Here is a 25,792-nt window from a genome sequence, read left to right on the forward strand (position 1 = left end):
GTCCAAAAAACTTTTTCCCCAGGTCAAATCTTTTTAGCTCACCCTTTTGTCCGTCGTGCGGTGTGCGTCGTGCGCTGTCAATATTTGCCTTGTGAACACTCCAGAGGCCACATTTATTGTCCAATCTTTATGAAACTTGGTCAGAACATTTGTCCTATTGATACCTCGACTGAGTTCGAAACTGGGTCATGCTGGGTCAAAAACTAGGTCACTAGGTCAAAAAAAGAACCTTGTGAACACTGTAGAAGTCACATTTGATGCCCAATCTTCATGTAACTTTGTCAAAATGTTTGTTTAATTGATCTGTTGGTTGAGTTCAAAAATGGTTCCGGTCCGTTGAAATCATGGTCGCCAGGGGGCGGGGCAGTATTCCTTATATGGCTATAGAGAAACCTTGTGAACACTCTAGAAGTCACAATTTTATCCCAATCATCATGAAACTTGGTCAAAACATTGGTTTCATTGATATCTCGGACGAGTTCGAAAATCAGATCAGTGAAAAAACATGGCCGCCAGAGGGCGGGCAGTTTTCTCTATATGTATTTAGTGAAAGCATGTTAACACTCTAGAAGTCACATTTTTTGTCCAATGTTCATGAAATTTGGTCAGATGATTTGTCTTATTCATATCTTGGATGAGTTTGAAAATGGTTACGTTTGCTAGAAAAACATGGCTGCCAAGGGGCAGGGCATTTTTCCATATATGGCTATATATGGCTATAGTAAAATCTTGTTAACACTCTATAGGCAATATTTAAAGTCCGATCTTCATAAAACTCAGTCAGAAGATTCATCCCAATTATATCTTGGACGAGTTCAAAAATGATGCCAGTTGGTTAAAAAACATGGCCACAACGGGGGCGGGGCATTTTTCCTTATATGGCTATAGTAAAACCTTGTTAACACTCTAGAGGTCACATTTATTTTCCGATCATCATGAAACTTGGTCAGAAGATTTGTTCCAGGGATATATTGGATCAGTTCGAAAATGGTTTTGGTTGCTTTAAAAACATGGTCACCAGGGGCGGGCATTTTTCCTTATATGGCTTTTTATGGCTTTAGTAAAACCTTTTAAACACTCTAGAGGCCACGTTTATTGTCCAATCTCCATGAAATTTTGTCAGAAGATTGGTCTCAATTATATCTTGGATGAGTTCGAAAATAATTATGTTTGCTTGAAAAACATGGCTTCCAAGGGGCGAAGCATTTTCCTTATATGGCTATAGTAAAACCTTGTTAACACTCTAAAGGCCACATTTTCTTTCCGATCTTCATGAAACTTGGTCAGAAGATTTGTCCCAAAAAATATTGTTATCTCAAGTGAGCTACTTTGGGCCCTCTTCTTTAAAAACGTGTTTGCCACTGTGAAGGTCACATGTATGACTCGACGTAAATTAACGTCATAATCATCATCATCATCACCGCCATCATTATCATCATCTTCTTCTTTTTCATCGTCGTCATCGTCATTGTCATCATCTTCATCATCATCACCTGAACCCTTATCACATTTATCACAATAATTATTTTCATTTTATCACCATCATCATGAATCACTATCGTCATCACCTTTGATCATGAACTTTTTTTTAACAAAAAGCGATGTTGTATTTACATTTTAATTTCTGTTTGTGCAATAAGCGAATATTAACATGTCGCTGCTGAAAACGATGATAACGATGGTGTTCATGATCATTGTGCTGGTTGAATGATGTTATTGTTGTTTTTGACGTTTATAAGGAGGAGGCAGAGGATTATTGTGCCGATGATGATGGAGGCGATGAAAATGTCGGTGAGGTACTACACAGCTGCTAATGGAAATCCTCAATCATTCATTTGTCAGTAAGCGCATTTAAGCTTTAAGATGGCAATTGTTAAAACACTTCTTCCAATTCAACACACATGCAAGCGTACGCTATATATGCCTGTATACATTCTCGTGTGCGCAACATAAATTCTAAAATTTGTTATCGATTAAACAATGTTACAAACGCATGCATGACCTTATTTTACGTGATTGATAATTCAAAGATATATCGTTTAAAAAAATTGTAAGTAAAATAAGAGGCATAAATCAATCTGATTGCTTACTTCCAATAAAATTTAAATACGAACACAAAAAGACGTCTATACAAACAATACATATTTACAGCCTAAAACACCTATAATGAGATTGAAAACAGAAACATTTGCGATAGATGCAGACGATACTATATCTAAAAGTTCCACGATTTTGATGGCAGTTAAAATTGCACGCTGTTTCGAAACTTTGATTGTTACTAAGCAATGAACTGCAGGTAATATAAAAGGTACAAGCAATATTCACGAAGGCTTGACATACAGTAGTCGTGAAGACTCGGAGATGACCTGTCAATACAAACTTGATTACACACACATGAAGGCTGACCAAATGCAAAAAGGATTATGCATAGATAAGACAACGTGTATGAAAACAACGACCATAAAATACCAATTTTTGCAAATAAAATAGTTTATTTGTAGAATTAGAAACAAATATGGTGTAAAATCATGTTTGAATCTGGGTCTAGTAGGGTCAAAAACTGGGTTTTCGGTCAAGGTCAATGGTTTAGTTCTTCTTCTGTTGGTATAATTAACCTCAGGTGAGCGATTTAGGCTTATAATGGTTCTCTTGTTACAATTGAAGTTTAAATAAAATTAGAATATACAGGTAATATCAAATGAGTCCAACTTGTTTTGTAAAAATATAACGTGCCAATCGTTCGTTGGTTGTCCTTTCTTTTGTCAACTGTATTCTGATTTCGCGCCTTTATGCCATCGTAGTTATGCAATCGTCCAAACCACTAATTGTATTATTTTCCAATCATGACCATGATCGGCATTCTTTCGTGTGTCATCGTCTTTATAAAATAGCGACAGCGTTAAATTTCTTCATCGAGCATCGCGTTTATAAATCATGCTCGGAATCTTCTTTCACTTTCGTTTATCGTCATGCAAGATTCTAGTCATCAACATTGTTACACTGCGTAATTTGCATCGCGTCTTCGTCATTGTCAGATTTCAGTTTTTTTGTATCATTTTATGTTTGTAGTTGGTGTTCTGTAATAAAAGCAGTCGATAAGGACAAGAATTTCTTTCTTAATTTACATGTAGTTTCTGGAGTTTAATTGTGCGTTGTGTCATCCTCTCCGTGAGAAGTGTCTTCTTCTCCGTGTAGTCGCACCATCGCGTCCTAGATTGTGCGCAGTGTCATTCTCTCCGTGAGTAGTGTCTTCTTCTCCATGTAGTCGCACCATCGCGTCCTAGATTGTGCGCAGTGTCATCCTCCGTGAGTAGTGTCTTGCTCTCCGTGTAGTCGCACCATCGCGTCCTAGATTGTGCGCAGTGTCATCCTCCGTGAGTAGTGTCTTGCTCTCCGTGAGTAGTGTTATCTTCTCAGGGAGTAGTGTCATCCTCTCCGTGAGTAGTGTCATCCACCCCATGAGTAGTGTCATCCTCTCCGTGAGAAGTGTCATCCTCTCAGTGAGCAGTGTCATCCTCTCCGTATAGTCGCACCATCGCGTCCGAGAATGTGAGTAGTGTCATCCTCACCGTGAGTAGTGTCATCCTCTCCGTGAGTAGTGTCATCCTCACCGTGAGTAGTGTCATCCTCTCCGTGAGTAGTGTCATCCTCTCCGTGAGTAGTGTCATCCTCACCGTGAGTAGTGTCATCCTCTCCGTGAGTAGTGTCATCCTCTCCGTGAGTAGTGTCATCCTCTCTGTGAGTAGTGTCATCCTCTCCGTGTAGTCGCACCATCGCGTCCGAGAATGTGAGTAGTGTCATCCTCACCGTGAGTAGTGTCATCCTTTCTGTGAGTAGTGTCATCCTCTCCGTGAGTAGTGTCATCCTCTCCATGAGTAGTGTCATCCTCTCCGTGTAGTCGCACCATCGCGTCCTAGATTGTGCGTAGTGTCATCCTCAACGTGAGTAGTGTCATCCTCTCCGTGAGTAGTGTCATCCTCTCTGTGAGTAGTGTCATCCTCTCCGTGAGTAGTGTCATCCTATCCGTGTAGTCGCACCATCACGTCCGAGAATGTGAGTAGTGTCATCCTTTTCAAGTAGTAGCACCATCGCGTCCTATATTATGAGTATTGTCATCCTCTCCGTGTAGTCGCACCATCTTGTCCTATATTAAGAGTAGAGTCATCCTCAACGTGTAGTCGCACCATCGCGTCTTATATTGTGAGTAGTGTCTTCCTTTCCGTGTAGTCGCACCATCGCGTACTACTAGTATATTGTGAGTAGTGTCATCCTCTCCGTGTAGTCGCACTATCGCGTCCTATATTGTGAGTAGTGTCATCCTCTCCGTGTAGTCGCACCATCGCGTACTATATTGTGAGTAGTGTCATCCTCTCCGTGTAGTCGCACCATCGCGTCCTAGATTGTGAGCAGTGTAATCCTCTCCGTGTGTAGTATGACCTATCCATGTAGTCGCACCATCGCGTCCTAGATTGTGAGTAGTGTCATCCTCTCCGTGTAGTCGCACCATCGCGTCCTAGATTGTGAGCAGTGTCATCCTCTCCGTGTAGTCGCACCATCGCGTCCTATATTGTGAGTAGTGTCATCCTCTCCGTGTAGTTGCACTATCGCGTCCTAGATTGTGAGTAGTGTCATCCTCTCCGTGTAGTCGCACCATCGCGTCCTATATTGTGAGCAGTGTCATCCTCTCCGTGTAGTCGCACCATCGCGTCCTATATTGTGAGTAGTGTCATCCTCACCGTGTAGTCGCACCATCGCGTACTATATTGTGAGTAGTGTCATCCTCTCCGTATAGTCGCATCATCGCGTCCTATATTGTGAGTAGTGTCATCCTCTCCGTGTAGTCGCATCATCGCGTCCTATATTGTGAGTAGTGTCATACTCTCCGTGTAGTTGCACTATCGCGTCCTATATTGTGAGTAGTGTCATCCTCTCCGTGTAGTCGCACCATCGCGTACTATATTGTGAGTAGTGTCATCCTCTCCGTGTAGTCGCACCATCGCGTCCTAGATTGTGAGTAGTGTCATCCTCTCCGTGTAGTCGCACCATCGCGTCCTAGATCGTTTAGTGTTATCATCTCCGTGTAGTCGCACGATTGCGTCCTAGATTGTGCGTAGTGTCATCCTCTCCGTGAGTAGTGTTATCCTCCCCGTGTAGTCGCACCATCGCGTCCTAGATCGTTTAGTGTTATCATCTCCGTGTAGTCGCACGATTGCGTCCTATATTGTGAGTAGTGTCATCCTCTCCGTGTAGTCGCACCATCGCGTCCTAGATCGTTTAGTGTTATCATCTCCGTGTAGTCGCACGATTGCGTCCTAGATTGTGCGTAGTGTCATCCTCTCCGTGTAGTCGCACCATCGCGTCCTAGATCGTTTAGTGTTATCCTGTCCGTGTTGTCGCACGATTGCGTCCTAGATTGTGCGTAGTGTCATCCTCTCCGTGAGTAGTGTTATCCTCCCCGTGTAGTCGCACCATCGCGTCCTAAAATCTGAGTTTTATCCTTGTAGTCACACCATCGCGTCCTAGAGTCGGTGTCATTTTGTTAACACACAATCGCTTTCCTGTCAGTATTTATGTACAATCGCGTCTTCATAATCGTAATGTTAGGTCACTGAGGGTCGATCGAAAACACCTAACGTCGATTTTAACATCAACGAGGTCACTCAAAGCGTTGACGATTCTTAACACACGCGTGGAAATTCGCTCTGTTACACAGACATTACGTTAATTCTTTTGCTAAGGTTTTAGGAGGTGTTAACACATTTTACTGTATCTAACATAAACGATTTAATTGGGTGTCTTATTCCTATCTATTCTGGTAATTTGCTCTGAATTATTAATGATAGAATCAACAACCGCGACCGCCATGCTACGTCATATACGCGCATTAAAGACGCTTTTAAGGCAAATATTGGGACATCCAAAGTCATGAATGAGCTGAGAGCGGCCCTAGAAATACTCGAGGCTGACCATTGATTGAAAGGGAATGTATCACAGGGAATAAAAATGTGTCCATTTATTTAAAGTTCTTTTGTTTTTTACAGTTTAAATTCCAAATATTTTGAAATGTAAAATGCATTTACGTGTGCAAGAAATACCAATAATACATGTGTAGCGGCCTATGCTACATGGTAAAAAACAAGTAACAGTTCCGTAAAAAGATCAACGCCAGTACATAATTAGTACGAGTTCTCTCCCTTACACCACTGTTATGTTATCATGGTATATTCCCATGAGTTACTCCCCTTTGTTGGAAGTTTGCCATTGAAACTGCGTTTTTCACCAAATTGTTGTATCCACTTGAGAGTTAAATAAACCAGTTCATCATTGACTATCTGGCAGTTATTCCTTACTGGCGTGGTGGCAGCACTGTATACGAACCTACGGTCATCTACAAAACATCTAATCGGAAAGGAACATTGCAAATCATAAACAGATAGAGCAGTAAAAGTCACTGTACATCAAATGTGAACTTGGAACAGTTTAACACCCTCTATTGTGAACTCTGACAGTTTGTGTTTTCGCATTTCACCATGGCCCATACCAACCGTGCCCCTAAACAGTGGCAGTTAACAAGAACTGAAAGTATTACTACCTTTGAGGCATGGCGCCAAAATCTACAGTACACATTGTCTCTAGATCCTAATTTTGCAACATTCTTGGTAGATGGAACTACTTGGGGTCGTAAAACAGCAGCTTATCCCCTACGCGGTTTCACAGATGATGGCGGAGAGGGAGGTCGTACTGCTGCTCAAAAAGTGGCGCAACTTGAGCTTATGTTGGGTCAAATAGCCAATTACTGCCCTATTATTGCAAGAAACACTATAGTGCGAAATTCAGTCAGCATTAACAACATATGGCAGTCAATTCGATTACATTTTGGTTTCCAATCTACAGGCGGACATTTTTTAGACCTAGATCAGATCCATTTAGAGCCCAACGAACGTCCTGAGGATCTATACCAGAAGTTGTCTAGCTTTGTGGACGACAACCTTTTGAAAGGGGGTGGATTGATAACTCACCACGGCGAAGTCCCAGATCAAGATGAGGAACTGACCCCTACTGTCGAGAATATGATAGTCTTGACATGGTTACGATTGATTCATCCAAATCTACCGGCATTAGTGAAACAAAAGTACGCAACAGATCTTTGATCTAGAACGCTTGCATCCCTTAAACCCGAAATATCGTTGGCGATCTCTAGCCTACTCGATGAAGTTCATTCTCTTGCTGATGCGAAGGTACTCAGGTCATCTTTCCAACGGAAATTACCACCTAAGCGACCAACTTGCCCAATATGCAAGCAAGCAAAAAGACCGAATTTCCAGCATTTTTTGAGTAAGTGTACATACTTACCAGAGGAAGATAGAAAGTACATGAAATCATCTGAAAAAATCCGCTTCACTACATACTCTAACGAAAACGAGGATATTGGTCATGATGATACATTGGACTCTGAAACCCATAGTTTGCAACCAGTTGTAACTCACTGTTCGCGACGCGTCAGCACCAAACAGTCACCAGTCTTGAAAACGTTCTATAGACAGTTTCCCATATTGTTGACATTGGACAGTGGGGCTGAGGTTAGCATGATAAAAAGCTCAGTCGTGCAGTACATTGGAGCTCCGGTGATGAAAACAAACCAGAGCGCGCTCCAGGCTGATGGTGTCACTCCATTACAAATCATTGGGGAGACACATTTCTATGTCTCGAGAGGTGACACTGATCTGAAATTAGAGGCTCTAGTAGTGAATGACTTAGATGTCGATGTTCTAGCGGGGATACCATTTATGTGTACCAATGACATTTCAATTCGACCTGCTAAACATGAAATACTGATCGGCGGCATTGAACATGTTAATTATGGCTCCTCCAAATCTGACTCGCCAAGTAACCGCGTACGACGCACCCAAGCCTTTGTCTTACGAGCTCAGTCTACGTCATCTGTCGTATGGCCAGGTTCCTTCATTGAGTTGAATGTGCCGTCTGATATTGGACCTGAGGACACTGTGGCGATTGAGCCCAAACATGACTCTGGTATTTCCTGGATAAAACCGCAGGTTATCGAATCAGTTGGCGGTTGCATCAGAATCGCCAACGAGACACAGGAACCACAGCGAGTGTTAAGGCATGAACATGTTGGTTTCATAAGGAATACAGAGACAATGAAAGTTGGGGTTCTTACACCCATTACAGGAACACAGCTTAGCCATCAATCAGTTCCCAAATTACACATGTCTAATACAACATGCATCTCAACTGACCCTGATAAAGTGTTGACAGATGAACAACGCATGAAGTTTTTGACATTGGGTGATAAGTATGACGATGTGTTTGCGTCGGATATATCCGGGTACAACGGTGCCGTTGGTGACTTTAAAGCCGTTATCAACATGGGCCCTGTACAACCTCCCCAGCGTAAAGGACGGGTGCCACAATACGCGAAGGACAAGCTTGTCGAACTCCAACAGAAATTTGATGAGTTAGAGAGTCAAGGAGTTTTCAGTCGCCCAGAAGATGTAGGTGTGACGGCTGAATACCTAAACCCGTCCTTCTTAGTGAAAAAACCACAGGGCGGATACAGACTAGTCACTGCGTTTTCCGATGTTGGACGATACAGCAAGCCTCAACCTAGTCTGATGCCCGATGTTGATTCCACTCTACGCACAATAGGACAATGGAGGTATATAATACAGTCGGACTTAACAAGTGCGTTTTATCAGATACCACTGTCAAAGCAGTCAATGAAATATTGTGGTGTAGCAACTCCATTTCGCGGTGTTAGAGTATACACTCGTTGTGCTATGGGAATGCCCGGATCAGAAACAGCTCTTGAAGAACTGATGTGCCGTGTACTCGGAGATTTCGTTCAAGAAGGGTTTGTCGCAAAACTTGCCGATGACCTTTATTGTGGCGCTAACTCTGTCGATGATCTATTGATCAAGTGGGAGCGTGTTTTAGACGCCTTGTCTCGATGTGGGTTGCGTCTAGCACCATCCAAGACTGTAATCTGTCCGAAGTCCACTACAATTCTTGGATGGATTTGGTCTGCTGGCCAGTTATCTGCAAGTCCTCACCGTATTGCCCCGTTGTCTTTGTGTACACCTCCAGATACTGTGAAAGGGTTGCGTTCGTTCATCGGTGCGTACAAGGTTCTCGGGCGTGTGTTGCCAAACTGTTCACGATATGTTAGCCCACTAGACGACCTAGCCGCTGGTAAACAGTCGCATGACAAGGTGGGGTGGACGGACTCCTTTTTAAAATCATTCAAAGATGCACAGGCAGCACTGCATAATCATAAGTCGATTGTCATACCGAGACCCACAGATCATTTGTGGATAGTTACCGATGGTTCCGTGTCTCAGCGTGGTATAGGAGCAACCCTGTATGTGATGAGAAATGACAAGTTGCACTTGGCAGGCTTTTTCAGTGCGGAAACATCAAGTCACTTGGCTTCCGTGTGAAATCGAAGCTCTGAGCATCGCGTCCGCTGTTAAACACTTTGGCCCTTACATAATACAGTCTACTGTGTCGGCTTGTGTACTTACTGACAGTCAGCCTTGCGTACAGGCTGTAGAGAAGCTATGTCGCGGTGAGTTTTCCGCTAGTCCGAGAGTGACGTCATTTTTGTCAACTGTGAGTCGTTTCCAGATAAGCGTCAGACATCTTGCTGGCTCTGCCAATGTGCCGTCAGACTTTGCAAGTAGGAATGCCCCCGAGTGTTCTGTGCCAACCTGTCAAATCTGTACATTTATCTGTAATACTGAAGACTCTGTGGTTCGTAACGTCTGCATTGACAGTATTGTGAATGGAACATCGCGTTTGCCGTTTGCTACAAGATCCTCGTGGCTTCAAATTCAATCCGAGTGTCCAGATCTGCGACGTACACACGCGCATCTCAAACAAGGTACTCGTCCCTCTAAAAAACTAACAAAGATCAAAGATGTTAAACGTTACCTTCAAGTCGCATCAATCGCCAGAGATAATTTACTGGTGGTAAAACGCAGTGACCCTTTATTGCCACCATCTGAGTTGATAGTTGTTCCTCGTGCCGTTTTGGACGGATTGGTCAGCGCTCTACACATTAAGTTAGACCATCCATCTAAGCACCAGCTTGAACTTGTGATGAAGCGTCACTTTTACGCGTTGGACTTGAGTAGCTCTATTGAAACTGTAACTCGGCAGTGCCACTTGTGTGCTTCATTACAGTCATTACCAGAATCCGCTATAAAGCATACAAGCGAAGACCCTCCAGAAGTTGTTGGCATGTCGTTCGCCGCAGATGTACTGAAACGTAATCAACAAACTATTCTAGTCGTGCGTGAGAGTGTTACCTCTTATACTAAAGCCTGTCTTATTCCTGACGAAAAAAGGGACACTTTAAGAGATGCTTTAGTGTGTTTGTGTACTGAGCTCCATCCCTTAGACGGTCCCCCTGCAGTTATTCGTGTAGATCCCGCCCCGGGTTTTACATCTTTGCAAAGCGACGAAGCCTTGAAACGTCTCAACATCGTGTTGGAGATCGGCCGTGTTAAGAACATAAACAAGAATCCTGTGGCTGAAAAGGCTATACAAGAGCTAGAAAATGAGTTGTTGCGGTATGAACCAGGTGGAGGCACCGTTACTTGCATGGGCCTTGCTATTGTAGTCGCAAGGTTGAATTCACGTCTACGCCATACGGGCCTGTCTTCCCGTGAATTGTGGACCCAACGCTCTCAGTTCACTCATGTTCAACTCCCTGTGTCTGACCGTGATGTGATCCTCCAGCGGCATGATTCACGTATGAAAAATCACCCCCACAGTGAAAAATCTAAGTCCAAGGCTAGTGTTCCGGTACGTGTTGGTGATGTAAGTGTCGGTGATTTAGTGTATCTTATCTCAGATAAAAGCAAATTGAAAGCTCGCAATAGGTATCTAGTTGTGTCGTGCGATGAAGAGTGGTGCTTTGTTAAAAAGTTCTCGGGAAATCAGTTACGGGCTTCATCTTATAAAGTTAAACGAAGCGAGTGTTACCGTGTTCCGTATGATAAAATGTGTTGCGAAAGGCCTTTAGTGTACTCCGACCCAGACCATGAGTCTGATGACGAATGTGTTCATTCACCAACTGATAGTGGTCCCCCAGCACCTTCAAGCATTCCTGCAACATTGACTACGCCAGAAAGTGTAGAACCAGTTCCAATTATTGTGTATGAGCCGGATATGACGTCATCATTTTGTGAACCCCCCCAAGTACACGTGTCTCCAGAAACAAGTTCTATGAGTATGACCTCGCCCGGTTACACTGAGCCAGCGCAAAGACCTCAACGCTCACGACAGCCTCCAAAATATCTTGATGATTATGTATTAGAATGATTAGAGTGGTGCAAGTTTGTTTGTCATGTTCAATAGTGTTTGGTTCTCTTAGTATATATGACTGACTTGTTCAATGATTTCTTATCCTTGGTTTTATGATGCAAATTCTAAATATGCAAGATACATGTTATGTACTTAATAGTTTTAGAAGTTAAATATTGTGTTTCTATCATTAGACATTTTTAATCTATTGGGTTTAATTTTCTAATCCTGTACTGATTTTGTATGTGTTATTATATGAAGTATGAGTTGTGTTCATTTGAAGGAAAAGAGGTTCCGCCAGTACATAATTAGTACGAGTTCTCTCCCTTACACCACTGTTATGTTATCATGGTTGTTTTGATTACTAGTATGCAAAAATAAATATAAAATGGTTTGTTTATGGTTTTCTTTGAGATAAAAAGCTTTCCATTAACACCAGAGTCCCTGTCCGTCACTGCGGTTGTAATATTTGACTGGCTGCATAACGACACCTTCCGTGATGTTTGATGGTGGCCATGTACCTCTGTTTTTTGTTTGTTTTTCTTTTTTTATCGAGTGCACCGGGATTGTCTCCCATATGGCCATCGACCCCAGAAAGACGTGTTAGTTGGTTACGGGGGATAGTGCAAGATACGGGAGACACCCCGTTCCAGAGGTGACCCGGGGTCTTTTAGTGCCCGGTGTATAGCACACTGTACCTCGGTTTAATGTCTCATGGGAAAGACGAGTTAGTAGGTTAGGTGCAGCGGGGGATCGAACCAGCGATCTCTGGATTGTGAAGCCAGTGTGTTACCACTAGACCACGGATCCGCTACCTTTACAAAGCTTCGAACCTTATAGCCAGTAACAAATCGTTCGACTTATCCTTGTCAAGTCTGAAAACAACAGAAGAATAGCACATTTTAACTGGAGTGCTTTTACTTTTTTGTCGTTTATTTATACAAAAATTGTGTACAAATAACAAAGAAAATTTTATGATTTATGATATTTAAAAATGTTCAATACTGGGTAGGTGAATATGAAGTAAATATTATATTTTAACATAAAATATGTTTGTAAAAAAAGAAAATAGATAAAACTTCAACAGGTTGGTATATTTATACATATGTTCAGTCAGGGACATACACAACATATGTCCCTGGTTCAGTTCAAATAAATTATTTTGAACAATGCAAACTTAATTCAGTTTTCCAACATGTAGTATTTGGTTAATTTTATATATTATCGGTATAGAGGTATACGTTCTAGAATCTTATAATAAACGCGTTCAGATTAATTGCTGGATTTAGTTTAAGTATAGACTTGCAGTGGACATTTATAACTTTCAGGCGCACACAAAGTCTTGGTTAACAGGACCATCATGCTATTCGTCCATGACAATTAGGCATATTTGAAGGATGACAAAATGGAATCTGAAACAAAACATTTGTGCTTTAATCGTTGTCCTGAAATTTTTAACGAATAATGAAAATGTGTTATTTCAGCCCCACCCACTACTGTACCACTAAAAATCAAATTACCCACCGAAAGACAATTACTTGAATGCATATACACTAAATTCAATATAATTGAGGTAATATATCCTACATTATCTGACAAAAAAAGACATTTTGATACATACTGTATTCACCGAAGTTGATTATTTTCGTTATTGCGCAAGAAGAATGAATGTTTACGTTTAACCGGAAGTCATCAGTTGGTTATGCCGAAATGAATTATGGGTTACTGGAATATAGCGAATAGTTTTGGACCTACAGTACTGAAGCTTCTATCTCTGAATGATCTTTTCTTGTTGAAATGAAGATTAAAACAGCCTATTGATGATGATCTATGATAGAAGTTCGGTCAAATAGGCAGGGGCATTACCAATTGAATAGTTAGACATGTATGTAAGAATTTTGAATTTGATTCTAGCCTTCATTGGCAGCCAGTGCAGGTCATGAAGTGATTGTTTTGAACTGTCACTTTTTTACGGCTCAAAAACAATTTTGCGCACATATTTTGAATGCGCTGTAATTTTGCCAATTCACTATGGGAGATGCCGTACAAAATAACGTTGCAATAGACCAAACGGGAAATGACTAAAGAAATCACTAGTGTTTCTGTGGCGTCTTGTGTTAAGTATTTACGAATGCTTTTATTTTGAAATAATTCAACATTGCAGATCTACACTTTCTCTTAACGTTTTCCTTAACGTTCAGGGTTTCGTCCACAAATGCGCCAAAATAATTTATGCTACTTTGTCGCTTGATATTGTCACCACATACATCAATTTCCTGAGTGTTACACTTATTAAATTGAGGTCAACTTTAAACACCATGTATTCAGTTTTTGAAGCGTTCATTTTGAGCTTGAACTGTTCATCCAATTGTTTATTTCTTGAGCACAATCTTGGAGTTCGTTGATGGCTTCAGTTTCTTCCGTTTGTTGGCAGTATAGTCGTCTGCAAAGCTAGAGATGGAAGGGGTTACTATTCCAAAAATTGTTCCTGCATAGGTCACGTAACGCCAAGTACCCAAACATCTTTATTGTGGGACACTGCATTTCAACTCATGTGGTTTTGACATGTCTCCGTTCACACTTACACAACAACTTCGCGGCCGCAAGTATGAGTCCATCCTGTCCAGCGCCACACCACAAACGCCATATTGACTTTTCAAGACATACCGCTATAAGAGTATGTAATGATCTATGGTGTCGAAAGCAGCACTAAGGTCTAGTGCAATTAGGGCTGTTACCTCTTGTTTTTTCCATTGCAGCTAGGAGATCATTAATAAGTCTTAGCAATGCCGACTCACAAGAGTGATATTGTCTGTAAGCAGACTGGTTCTTTGGGAGAAGATAATTGTCCCTAACATGTTTGTTTAATCTAATTTTTCAATTAATTTTGACAGCAATGGCAAATTACTCACTGGTCTGTAATTTGAAAGAGTCAATTCAAGGCCGGCTTTTTTAACAGAGGTCTAACTACCGCCTGTTTCCACTTCGTATGGAATACACCTTTTTCTCCGAAAACAGCCGAGCTAACAAAAAATCAACGCAAGCAGGGAGTATCTCTCTTGGCCCCGTCCGAAAAAATCCTGTGGAAAGCAATCATAAGTACTAATGTCTTCAAGTAGGAATGCTGTACGTTGACATGTCTAGGTCACGTTCTATTTTGCATCAACAAACAGACAGATGCCCATGTTGATTCATGTGAACCTCCCTTTATTTAGGTGCGCGGTATAATTACTATACTTTTGATGCTAATTAATTAACAATATAAAAATATACCATTTTAAAGGAATTGCATAATGCAGGCAATTTATACCATCTACATAAGTATCTATTCAACTATTAAATAAATTGTTTTATTTTGATGTACCGGTATTAATCAACAGACAAAACTTGTACAATTTATAATGATGACAGGACGAAATAACGCAGTTACAGTAAGTGAAATTCCATGTTTAATACTAAATAAATCAAACTAGAAATGGCGCAGCAGAGGCCAACGCATATCCCCACGCCGCATGTTTGACCCAGGGGCGCCCCAGGGTTGGTAATGGCGCCATGCATAGTTGAGATTGACTATATTGTCATAAAAGAGGTTCAGTATCAATTTGAAGTGAATCTGTGTAGAAATTAAGATATAATAGCAAAAGGCAATTTTGGGTAGGCGTGGCCTATGTGGGCGGGGCGCCCCAGGGTTGGTAATGGGGCCATGCATAGATGAGATTAACTGTATTGTTATAAGAGAGGTTCAGAATCAATTTGAAGTGAATCAGTGTAGAAATCAAGAAATTATAGTAAAAGGCAATTTTGGTAGGGCGTGGCCTATGTGGTTGTGGCCTATTATGGGCGGGGCGCCCCAGGGTTGGTATTGGTGCCATACATAGTTGAGATTGACCATATTGTCATAAGAGAAGTTCAGTATCAATTAGAAGTAAATCGGTGTAGAAATGAAGAAAATATAGTAAAAGACAATTTTGGTGGGTGTGGCCTATTATTGGCGGGGCGCCCCAGGGTTGGTAATGGGGCCTTACATAGTTGAGATTGACCGTATTGTCATAAGAGAAGTTCAGTATCAATTTGAAGTGAATCAGTGTAGAAATGAAGAAATTATAGTAAAAGGCAATTTTGGATGGGTGTGGCCTATAAGGCCGGGGCACCCCAGGGTTGGTAATGGGGCCATGCATAGTTGAGATTGACCTTAGTGTCATAAGAGAGGCTCAGTATTAATTTGAAGTAAATAGGTGCAGAATGAAGAAGTTAATGTATAATAACATAAAAAAATGAGTGAAAATCTCTGACCCTGCCCCGCCCCAAACCCCATAACTTTTGACCCAGGGGTCAGATCAAAATTCCGTCACTGTCACCGTCGCACATATGCTCATAGCTACCATGTATGTAAGTTTCAAGGTTCTAGTGCTCATAGTGTACGAGGAGCAGGTGGCCAGGACGGACGGACAGATGCACATCAATACAATATCCCCACTTTTTCTCCAAAAAACATGGGGATAATGAAACCATCATGTAACCCAAAGATAGTGAACAACCTGTGATGGTACAGTGAAACAAACAGTAGATAAACTTGTCAAGCTTTAATATACCATTAACAAAATAAACTGTTTAAAAAAATATTAATTATTGTCCACAGATAATTTAAATTCTGTCAGTCTTCCCTTGAAAATTAATAATGTTGAACACAAAGTTTATTCAATGCGTTTATACAAACTTCATAACATCACTTCAGTTAACCATTATAAGCAATTCTCTTATTAATAAGAGCAATAGATAAATTTGTGAAAAAATAATGTACATATTTTTCTACAGAACACATTCACAAACCCTTTTTACCTCAATTATTACATCTTATACTTATACATTTGGTGTAACAAGACTACAATATTATAAATAAGAAATAATGAAGAACTAATGAACCAACTGTTAAAGCAAAATGGGGTACATAATTCAATACCATAATTAATAAAGAATGGAATGGCATATTGGAGATCCCCTTTTTAATAACCAAAGACGTTAAGGTTCAGTGGTTCTTGTATACTTGTAAGAAATAGTCTTTCAAATAAAATGAAAATTACTGATGATTCATTATGTTCTTTTTGCGACAGTGAGGAAAATTGAGAACATTTTATAAGCGCAATGTAAATTTTAAGCAATTATTGATGAAAGGTTGCCAGAACATTCTTATCCTTTCATTAATAGGACCATTTTCTTTGGATATTCACTAAAACCTGCTAGAGCTATATAATGTTGTGTTGATTAAGCTTTACTTATACAAGTGTTTAATGAATAAATTCATTCCAAGCTTAACAGGAGCCAAGAAATACATAAAATATTAGTATGATTATTTGAAAGAAATATCATTTTTCAATTACAAAAAATAATTTAGAATCCTTTGACAGTGAATGGGAATTGTTTTATGCTATTGTCTCACAAACTTAGAATTTAAATTAGTCGATCGTTATTGTTACTTTCTTTACAACTTTTTACAAATATTAATTATAGTGTACCGATGTTTAAACAAAATATGTGAAGGCCCCATCAGTCACATTTTCTATGCATCTATTATTTTTGTTTCTCTATGCCTTGTTCATCAGTACTTATGTTTGATACATACTTGTTCTGTCTATACACACTTTATTATATATATATATAATATAATATTATATATATATTTTTAAGTTTTTCAAACACGAAATAACATGCAAATCATTAACAATTATTGCATTACACTTTTAGTCTTAACCTGAGTCCACGATGTAAAAAAAATTGTATTTTAAAAAGTAAAGCTTTCCTTTCACTTCACACTACGTAAGTAAACTATAAAGGTCTGTTTATGAAAAGCATATCTTGTCCTGTATTATAATGTTATGTTACCTAAAGATAGCCTCTTGCTTGAAACTCATTTATATTAACAAGAGAAATATTGCCATTCTTAGGAGAATAGTTCATATATGAAATCTACACCCAGATGCTTTTGTAGAAACTTAGTCATTGATTTCTGTTATACAGATATACTTGGATGTGTTTCATGTTGTTGTTTTTCATATCTCATTGCATTACATTATTGTGTTAATGTACATAATTATAATATATATTTTTGTTTAATATCTTGAAATAAAATGTGTGGAAAAAACAAGAATTCTCTTATCAGATATTTTTCCATTTAAATTTTCATTCGATACATTAAATTTACAAGAAAACAAAATTTACTACAGGTACATCTGTTACATGAATATAACCTCAGCAACATTTTCATTCCATAACTGTTCACAAAAAATGCATTAAAACCGATATTTTGGTTGTAAATCAAATATAAAGAAGAATCAATTACCATGTAAAAATCTCCTCAAATTAAAATGTTTTACAAAATCATTTATTTTCTGGAACTCCTGTTCTTCACATTTGCTGTTGCATAGAAATGCTGCCCAATCTTCTTCACCTTATTCTCTCGATCAATTCGTCTTCGCTGCTTGCTAGTCAACTTTGGTTCAGCTTTGAATCGGTCATCGTCGTCCTCCTCTATATCGTCTCCTTTGCGTTTTAGGTTCCTCTTCTCAGACTTTTCAAGTGCTCCTGGAGTTTTTTGCTTGCCGCTTGTTTGACTCCCTAATCCAGATCCGCCTGGTTTCGCTTCCACACAAGCCACATGTTGGCTCTCTTTGACAGAGAACACTGTCATGTTAGACTTCTTGGGTTGTCTGAATTTTCCCGCATTTAGTTCTTGCAGCCGTTTCACGAAGTTGGTCTGCTGAATAGGGTCCTCATGTGGTGACATCATTGCAAACTTCTTAGCTTCCTTTGCTGTGCACTGCACATCAACAACTTCAACATCAGTTGAATTTTTCACTGTGTCATTTTGCCTTTGACCACCATGTTTCCTAGGAACAGATCGTCCATTTTTGGCTTTCTTTCCATCCATATCAGAAAAATGTACTTTCGTTTTTTTTATTTTCTTGCCTGAACTAAGACTTAAAATTTCTTTTTCTACTAAATTTTTGTCATCCTCATCATCAATGTCTTCATCGTCCTCCTCCTCTTTGCCTTCTTCATTTTCATCAGCGTTATCATAACTGGCTGCACTGTCATTTTCTTCATCTACCTCATCAATAGATTCCTCATCTGATTCGTTTTCATCTGAGTCTTCCACAACATTATCAAAATTGACTTTCTTAGCATCTTCTCCAGTAAATTTTGGTTCAACTCTGATCTTATTAAAATCTTGCAGTACTTTTGGCACAGTTTTTGTTTTCACATTAGAATCTTTTTGCTCTTCATTTTTGACATTTTCCTCCACTGATTCTTTCATCTCAGCAACAACACTCTCAGTGGCTTGCATTTCTTTTCCCTTTTCAGTTTCAACCTCATTTTCAGAGCCAGGTGGTCTTACAAAGTATGGAATACACCCTCTCTGCCAATCATTCAGGACCATTTTTGCTGCTGTGCTTATGTCTGCATCACCCCCTTTTAGCAGCTTTCCTGACTTCTTGGCAAACTGTGTCAAGAAATCTTCATGGTCTGTCCATTCCATTATACTGTATGTTTTCTGAATGTACTCTTTCTTGGCTCTCTGAAGCATGGCCTCGACATAATCTTCTGGAGTCTTAATGTTCTCAATACGAACCACACCTTTTAGAACACAGTCTGTGGGAGTGGAGCCAGTGGGGTAGACAACCCCAGGACAATCAACCAAGTAGATCCTCTTCATTAAAGTAACATACTGCCAGACCTTTGTTTCACCTGCAATGGGGGCCACCTTGCATACTTTCTTGGCACGTAGTGTGTTGATGACCGAACTTTTGCCGACGTTCGGGTATCCGATTAAACCAACACTGATCTGTCGCTTATCAGAATGAAGCTTTGAAAACTGTCTTAGAAGGTTAATCATTGCTCCTTTGCCAAATGGATTCATCATGCTAGCATGAAAGGCAATAGTGGGTTGGACAGCCGACAAAATTGCAACCCATTTTTGCGTTACCCAAACTGGGACCAGGTCAACCTTGTTAAGCAAGAAAATAATGTGTTTGTGGGGCTTTTCTTTCTTCAAGAATTCTTCTACCTGATAGCATCTGGTGCCTAGCGGATCTCTAGCATCCAGAACATTGATCAACACGTCTGAAGAATCTATTACTTTGTGAAGTTCATTCCAGATTCTTTTTGACTGTCCAGCTTTGAAAACCATTTCTTGCGCTTCCACTTTATAATCTGGTTCATCTCTTGCAAGATCTCTGTCATCATCTTGTTTGTATGTCTCTTCAGCTTTCTGCACATGTTCTGCAAACGCTAGCATGTCAGACACTTTCAAATTTGGTCGCTTTCTAGTTTTCTTTTTTCCGAATGTGGATTCAAATGATTCTGTATCAAGTACATGTACTCTGGCCTGCTTAGCTGTCTCATTCAGTAAAGAAATGGGCAACTTTGTTTGCCGCATTACAAATTTGTAAGGATCTTTCTTGACCTTTTCCATTTCATCCTGAAAAGTCTGCAGGGCATTCTGAGTAATGACTCTGGTATTTCCGAACCACTTTCTGTTCGGCTCAACTCTTGCAACCGTTCCGGAAGGTAACCAAGACTGAAAGGGAGCAGGCTGAGTGATTTTGCCAGCTGCATCACGCTTCGCCTTGAAGTTCTTGTACATTTTTATTCTGTTGATAGTGGACCGGTCCCTCAAGTTTGTATTTTTTCCCCTCTCGCGATCTGGGTTCATACTGTGTCCTGCCCTGTCCACACCCTCCCAGACCTTCTTCTTCTTGATCACTCTTGGTTTCCCCATGTTTGATGTGTTGTTGTTCTGAAATTACAATATTTTGAAGCAAAATAAACAAGGCTTTACAGTTAAGACTTTTGTTTTTCTTATTCATCAGATTATTGCCAAGCTAACACATGCAATCTTTAAATATAACTGGTATAATGTGAAGGACTAAACATGACACGATCTTTTTGTATTAACCCAAAATGCAAAAAAATAATGTAAGAGGCCACATTATCGGGTAATTTTACTTCACCTGTACAGCAAGTAAATGTCCTTCTTGCCTACAGAATAGATCAATGATAATTATGTGAAGTTAAAATGATATGACTCTTTATACAATAAATATTCTCTTGCATTTGATTAAATGATTATTTGCATGTTTTATGATCGTGATGAGGTGTTATCACTCTATTTTGACATGTTTTCCAAGTTACGAATTTTGTAATAATTTCCAAAACTAACTTAAACAATTAAAAGAGCAAATAATCATAACATTAGTCGTTTGTTAAAAATTGAAACATTCGTCACGTGTTTGGGATCTGTAACAATGGAATACTTTTTTAATTAATGGTTATGATGTTTTCGTTAAGAAGATTGCTAAAAGCACCTTGAATGCTTTACATGTACATTAAGTTAAACTCACAGAATCAATAGCACATTCAAGAATGAGTAAGCCTTTTTATCATTAGGAATTCATATTACTGTGAATAAATGGCAAATTTGTCATGGCTCAAACCACATCGCTAGAATTGTATTTACTGTTTTTTACTTAGTTATTATTTTTGATTTTCCTAGGCTTTTATTGAATCTTTCAAGTTAAAACACTAAATGGCATACTTAACAAGATGGCAGAGATATCCCTAGAAATATATAGCAAAATTTGAATTTTCACAATTTAAAAAAAAATACAAATACATGTGTTTTGAGCTTTAGTTCGTATCCACGGTTGTCTTAGGGTGCATAACGCTGTCTCGTGGTGTTTCAATGGACCCATTTAAAATCACTGTAATTTTCTGCATTTATGTACTTCCCAATTTGAATAGATCTGGTGTCTAATCAACCAATTGTAATACACCGACTTTCTATGGAACCTTCGCAAGATAGATCAAATCATCAATTTAAAACTCTGGCTTTTGGTTTGATAATGATTTTTTATCAACTTTTTGTTTTGAGCATTTGTCCACAAACAACACGCAAATTGATATGGATGGTAACAGGTATTGTGTTTGTTACGGTGTTTTAGGTTGATTTAAATCAATTTTATAGACAAACTTGAGACTTATTGTTTTTAAATTGAATTTGGTTGATGCACCCATAAAAGCTCAGAGCATTCAAGAAGAACTACTGAAAAGCTAACATGACATTCCCATCCCAGCTAGAATGTAACGTTCAAATAACGTTAAGCTTAAGTTCTATTTAGGCTATGATCACACAGAACATTCCTAGAACATTTTCAGAATGTTGTAACAAAAATCAAACTATCAGTATTCGTAACTTATTTTAGTTATATGAAATATATGTTATGAAAGTCACATTTGAACAGTATATTTTTAAGATCCTGGGATGTATTGGTGGACGTTAAAAGTGTAACGTTCCTGTAACTTTCTTACAACGTTTTTGCGGAACGTTATCGGGAAACCAAATTTCAAAGTTACCTTCCAAACGTTCGCAGAACGTTATAAGAACGTTTAACTAGAAATGGCGCGGCAGAGGCCGACGCGTATCCCCACGCCGAATGTTTGACCTAGGTGTGCCCCAGGGTTGGTAATGGGGCCATGCATAGCTGAGATTGACCGTATTGTCATAAGAGAAGTTCATCATCAATTAGAAGTGAATTGGTGTAGAAATGAAGAAGTTATAGTAAAAGGCAATTTTGGGTGGGTGTGACATATGTGGGCAGGGCGCCCCAGGGTTGGTAATTGTGCCATGCATAGTTGAGATTGACCGTATTGTCATAAGAGAAGTTCAGTATCAATTTGAAGTGAATCGGTGTAGAAAAGAAGAAATTATAGTAAAAGGCAATTTTGGGCGGGTGTGGTCTATGTGGGCGGGGCCCCAGGGTTGGTAATGGGGCCATGCATAGTTGAGATTGACCGTATTGTCATAAGAGAGGTTCAGTATCAATTTGAAGTGAATCGGTGTAGAAATGAAGAAATTATAGTAAAAGGCAATTTTGGGTGGGTGTGGTCTATGTGGGCGGGGCGCCCCAGGGTCAGTAATGGGGCCATGCATAGTTGAGATTGACTGTATTGTCATAAGAGAAGTTCAATATAAATTTGAAGTGAATCGGTGTAGAAATGAAGAAATTATAGTAAAGGCAATTTTGGGTGGGTGTGGTCTATGTGGGCGGGGCCCCAGGGTTGGTTATGGGGCCATGCATAGTTGAGATTGACCCTTATGTCATAAGAGAAGTTCAGTATCAATTTGAAGTGAATCCGTGTAGAAATGAAAAAATTATAGTAAATGGAATTTTTTGGTGGGTGTGGCCTATGTGGGCGGGCGCCCCAGGGTTGGGATTGGGGCCATGCATAGTTGAGATTGACCCTAATGTCATAACAAAAGTTCAGTATCAATTTGAAGTGAATCCGTGTTGAAATGAAAAAATTATAGTAAATGGAAATTTTTGGTGGGTGTGGCCTATGTGGGCGGGGCGCCCCAGGGTTGGGAATGGGGCCATGCATGGTTGAGATTGACCGTATTGTCATAAGAGAGGTCCAGTATCAATTTGAAGTGAATCGGTGTAGAAATAAAGAAGTAAATGTAAAATAACCTAAAAAAATGAGTGATAATTTCTGACGCGGCCCCACCCCAACCGCTATAACTTTTGACCCAGGGGTCAGATCAAAATTCCAAATAGTGCAGGGTCGCACATATGCTCATAGCTACCATGTGTGTAAGTTTCAAGGTTCTAGTGCTTTTAGTGTAGGAGGAGATAGTGGCCAGGACGGACGGACAGACAGACGGACGGACGGCGGAGATAACCACAATATCCCCACCTATTTTTAAAAAAGCGTGGGGATAAAAATCACACAATATAAAGATGTACATTAAATTGTAATATGTTTTCATAAAGAATTTGACGTTTTTTTGTGTTTTTTTTTTTTTGCAAAATACATTTATTAGTAGATTTGCATTTTGACCCGTTTGTGTATCTTCGAATGTTTGCAAGCGCGATTCTCTTGTTATCTAAACCAGCATGTTTATGGTGTACTTAATAAACTACATGTATTGTTTATAAGTTTATTATACATCCATAATAAATATATTATCAGGCAACTTGATAGTGCGCGTGTATGTGGTGAGCGCTAGCAATAGACTGAGTAAACTGCAGAGGCATGTACAGAGTGTCACGGCGTATGACTCATGCATTCCTATACTCTTACACAGCAGATCTCCCCAGTGCGTGCAACTCGATTCCTTTGTTCACTGACCTACTCAGTACTGGCTAATTGGATTTTCAAACTTTGCTGTTGTTGAATGTTAACCTTTTTGTTAAAAAATAAGAGAAGTTGGAACCTACAATCGACGATAATCAACAGTTTGCGAGGTAGGTTTTTATTGTTATTTCAATTTGTAATATTAAAATTGATATCATTATGCACTTGCTTTAAATTCAAATTCTGAATTATGGGGAAACTCGTACCATGGAGACTTCGTACCACATTAATATACTTACTTTCACTTATTCATTTTTTGTAAGCAATTTGTTGCAGGCAACATTCTTGAAAACACATGTAATAACGTGAAAAATAAATATGTTCACTTCAACGCCGTTATATCGAACAACGATAATCCGAATTCACCGTTAATTGAAAAAGAGATAAAATTCAAAAATTTATCTTAACCTCAATTATTAGATCTAATTTTATTTTATTCTAAAATTGAAATATATAATTATGTAAAAAGTAGTTCATGAAAAGTGTTTGTTGGTCATGACATGATTAAAATATTGATCTTGTCGGTTAATTTAAAATTTAGTTATGAATTGATACAGTCATAAAGTACATTATTAAATTTAAAGATGTTGTAACGCTTGATTATTTTACCATGTATGAAAATTCGGTTTTTTATATGTGCATGTTCAAGATGACGCATATATGTGTGTGTTATTCATGCGGTACATGTATGTCTGGTCATTTTTTCTCAGTTTTATTTAAAAAAAGAACATTTGGTCATTCTGATATTTTTTGTACCTCCAGGACAACTGGGAAGACACGCGAACAGATCCAGATTCAAGACACAAAAGAACAACAATGTGATGATAAATATTTGTACATTCATGCAATAAACTTTTGTATAATAAAGATGTGTTGGTTTTCAACCTCAATATGACAATTAGATTTAGGTTTGTTTTAGGTTAAATAATGTTATTCCGCAATGTTTCGGGAATGTTAAGCGAACCATACATTTTAACATTAGGAGAATGTTGCAGTGCAACATTTCTGGAATGTTTGGGCTAACGTTAGGATAACGTTCTAAGAACGTTTTTGTGCTAGCTGGGATAAGGCTTCGCAGGCCCTGCTCATTAAATTCTGGCATACTTAAAAAGATTAAGATGATATATCAAGCAGACAAATTGATTCCCTATATATAAATATAAAACATAGAAAACTTCATTTATAGATTTCATATCATCAATCAAACAGATCCACAAAAACAGAATAGTCTGATAAGTATCCGAAATTATTGCCCGAAAAATATATTACATTGGTCATCATTTGTTTATTCGACTTCCTAAGCAAAACATAAACTCTGGTACAATGAAATGTTGTTGGTTGAAATGCATCATATATTTACATTATTAACTGCAACGTATAGCTGAACTAAGACTATCACTGTGACGAAAACTTCGTAATTTAAGCAAACACGTGAAACAATATCAGTTGTTGTTGTTTTGTATAAAGAATGGGCTTAAGTCATTTCGGTCTTTATTGAATGGAGACTTGTCAGTTTACTATTGAATGGTTAAACATTCAGCACAATATCCACGCAGTATAGTCCATGCTCTCATGTGCAATCTCTTCCATCACGAGAAAATCCTTCCGCATACAGAAGGATTTAGTTTTGATTAAGTAAAGATAAGATAAGATAAGATTTATTTTGAGTCGGCAAGAGTTAAACAACAAACATAAGCTCAGACAGCTTGTACAACCGACTATAAAACATGATGAATAAGAAATAACAAGTGTATAAAAGCTGAAAGACTGGAAACAATTTGTTCTACAATTAAAAGTCAGATATACATATTAATATATAGCGTGATATTACAACATCAGATATGGTACTAAAAATTTAGATATGTCTACATTAAAAGTCAGATAATTTTTTAAGAGAAAGAATAAAATATCAACTAGACACAGCATGCAGAGCATAAAAAACATATCAAGCATACAGAGCATACACAGCATGCAGGGCATACAAAGCGTACCGAGCGTACAAAGCAACCAGAGTATACAAAGCGTAAGGCACACAAAGTATACATAGCATACATAGCAATTCAACGCAAATAAAGCACACAAAGCATGCCAGACATACAAAATATACTAGGCATACACAGCACACAAAAATACACCAAGCAAACAAGAAATATAAAGTATATAGAGCAAAAAACACATGCAAAGCACACAAAGTATACAAGCAAACAATGCATGTAAAGAATATAAAGATTAAGTATAATTTTATGAAAAGTAGCATTAGTTATTTCAT

The 25,792-nt window shown here is 38.9% G+C and overlaps 1 protein-coding gene across 1 annotated transcript; it reads right to left on the minus strand.

The window, feature by feature from the left end:
- Positions 1-15,899: 15,899 nt before the first annotated feature.
- On the minus strand, positions 15,900-24,976 carry LOC127860317 (uncharacterized). Its single transcript, XM_052398324.1, has 2 exons — positions 24,884-24,976; positions 15,900-20,125 (listed from the first exon to the last, which is right to left on the minus strand). The coding sequence occupies exon 2, from the start codon at positions 20,105-20,107 to the stop codon at positions 17,711-17,713; it is 2,397 nt and encodes a 798-aa protein (XP_052254284.1). The 5' UTR covers positions 20,108-20,125; positions 24,884-24,976; the 3' UTR covers positions 15,900-17,710.
- Positions 24,977-25,792: the final 816 nt, after the last annotated feature.

Source organism: Dreissena polymorpha, chromosome 15 (assembly GCF_020536995.1).
Source record: "Dreissena polymorpha isolate Duluth1 chromosome 15, UMN_Dpol_1.0, whole genome shotgun sequence".
Classification (NCBI taxonomy): Eukaryota; Metazoa; Mollusca; class Bivalvia; order Myida; family Dreissenidae; genus Dreissena; species Dreissena polymorpha.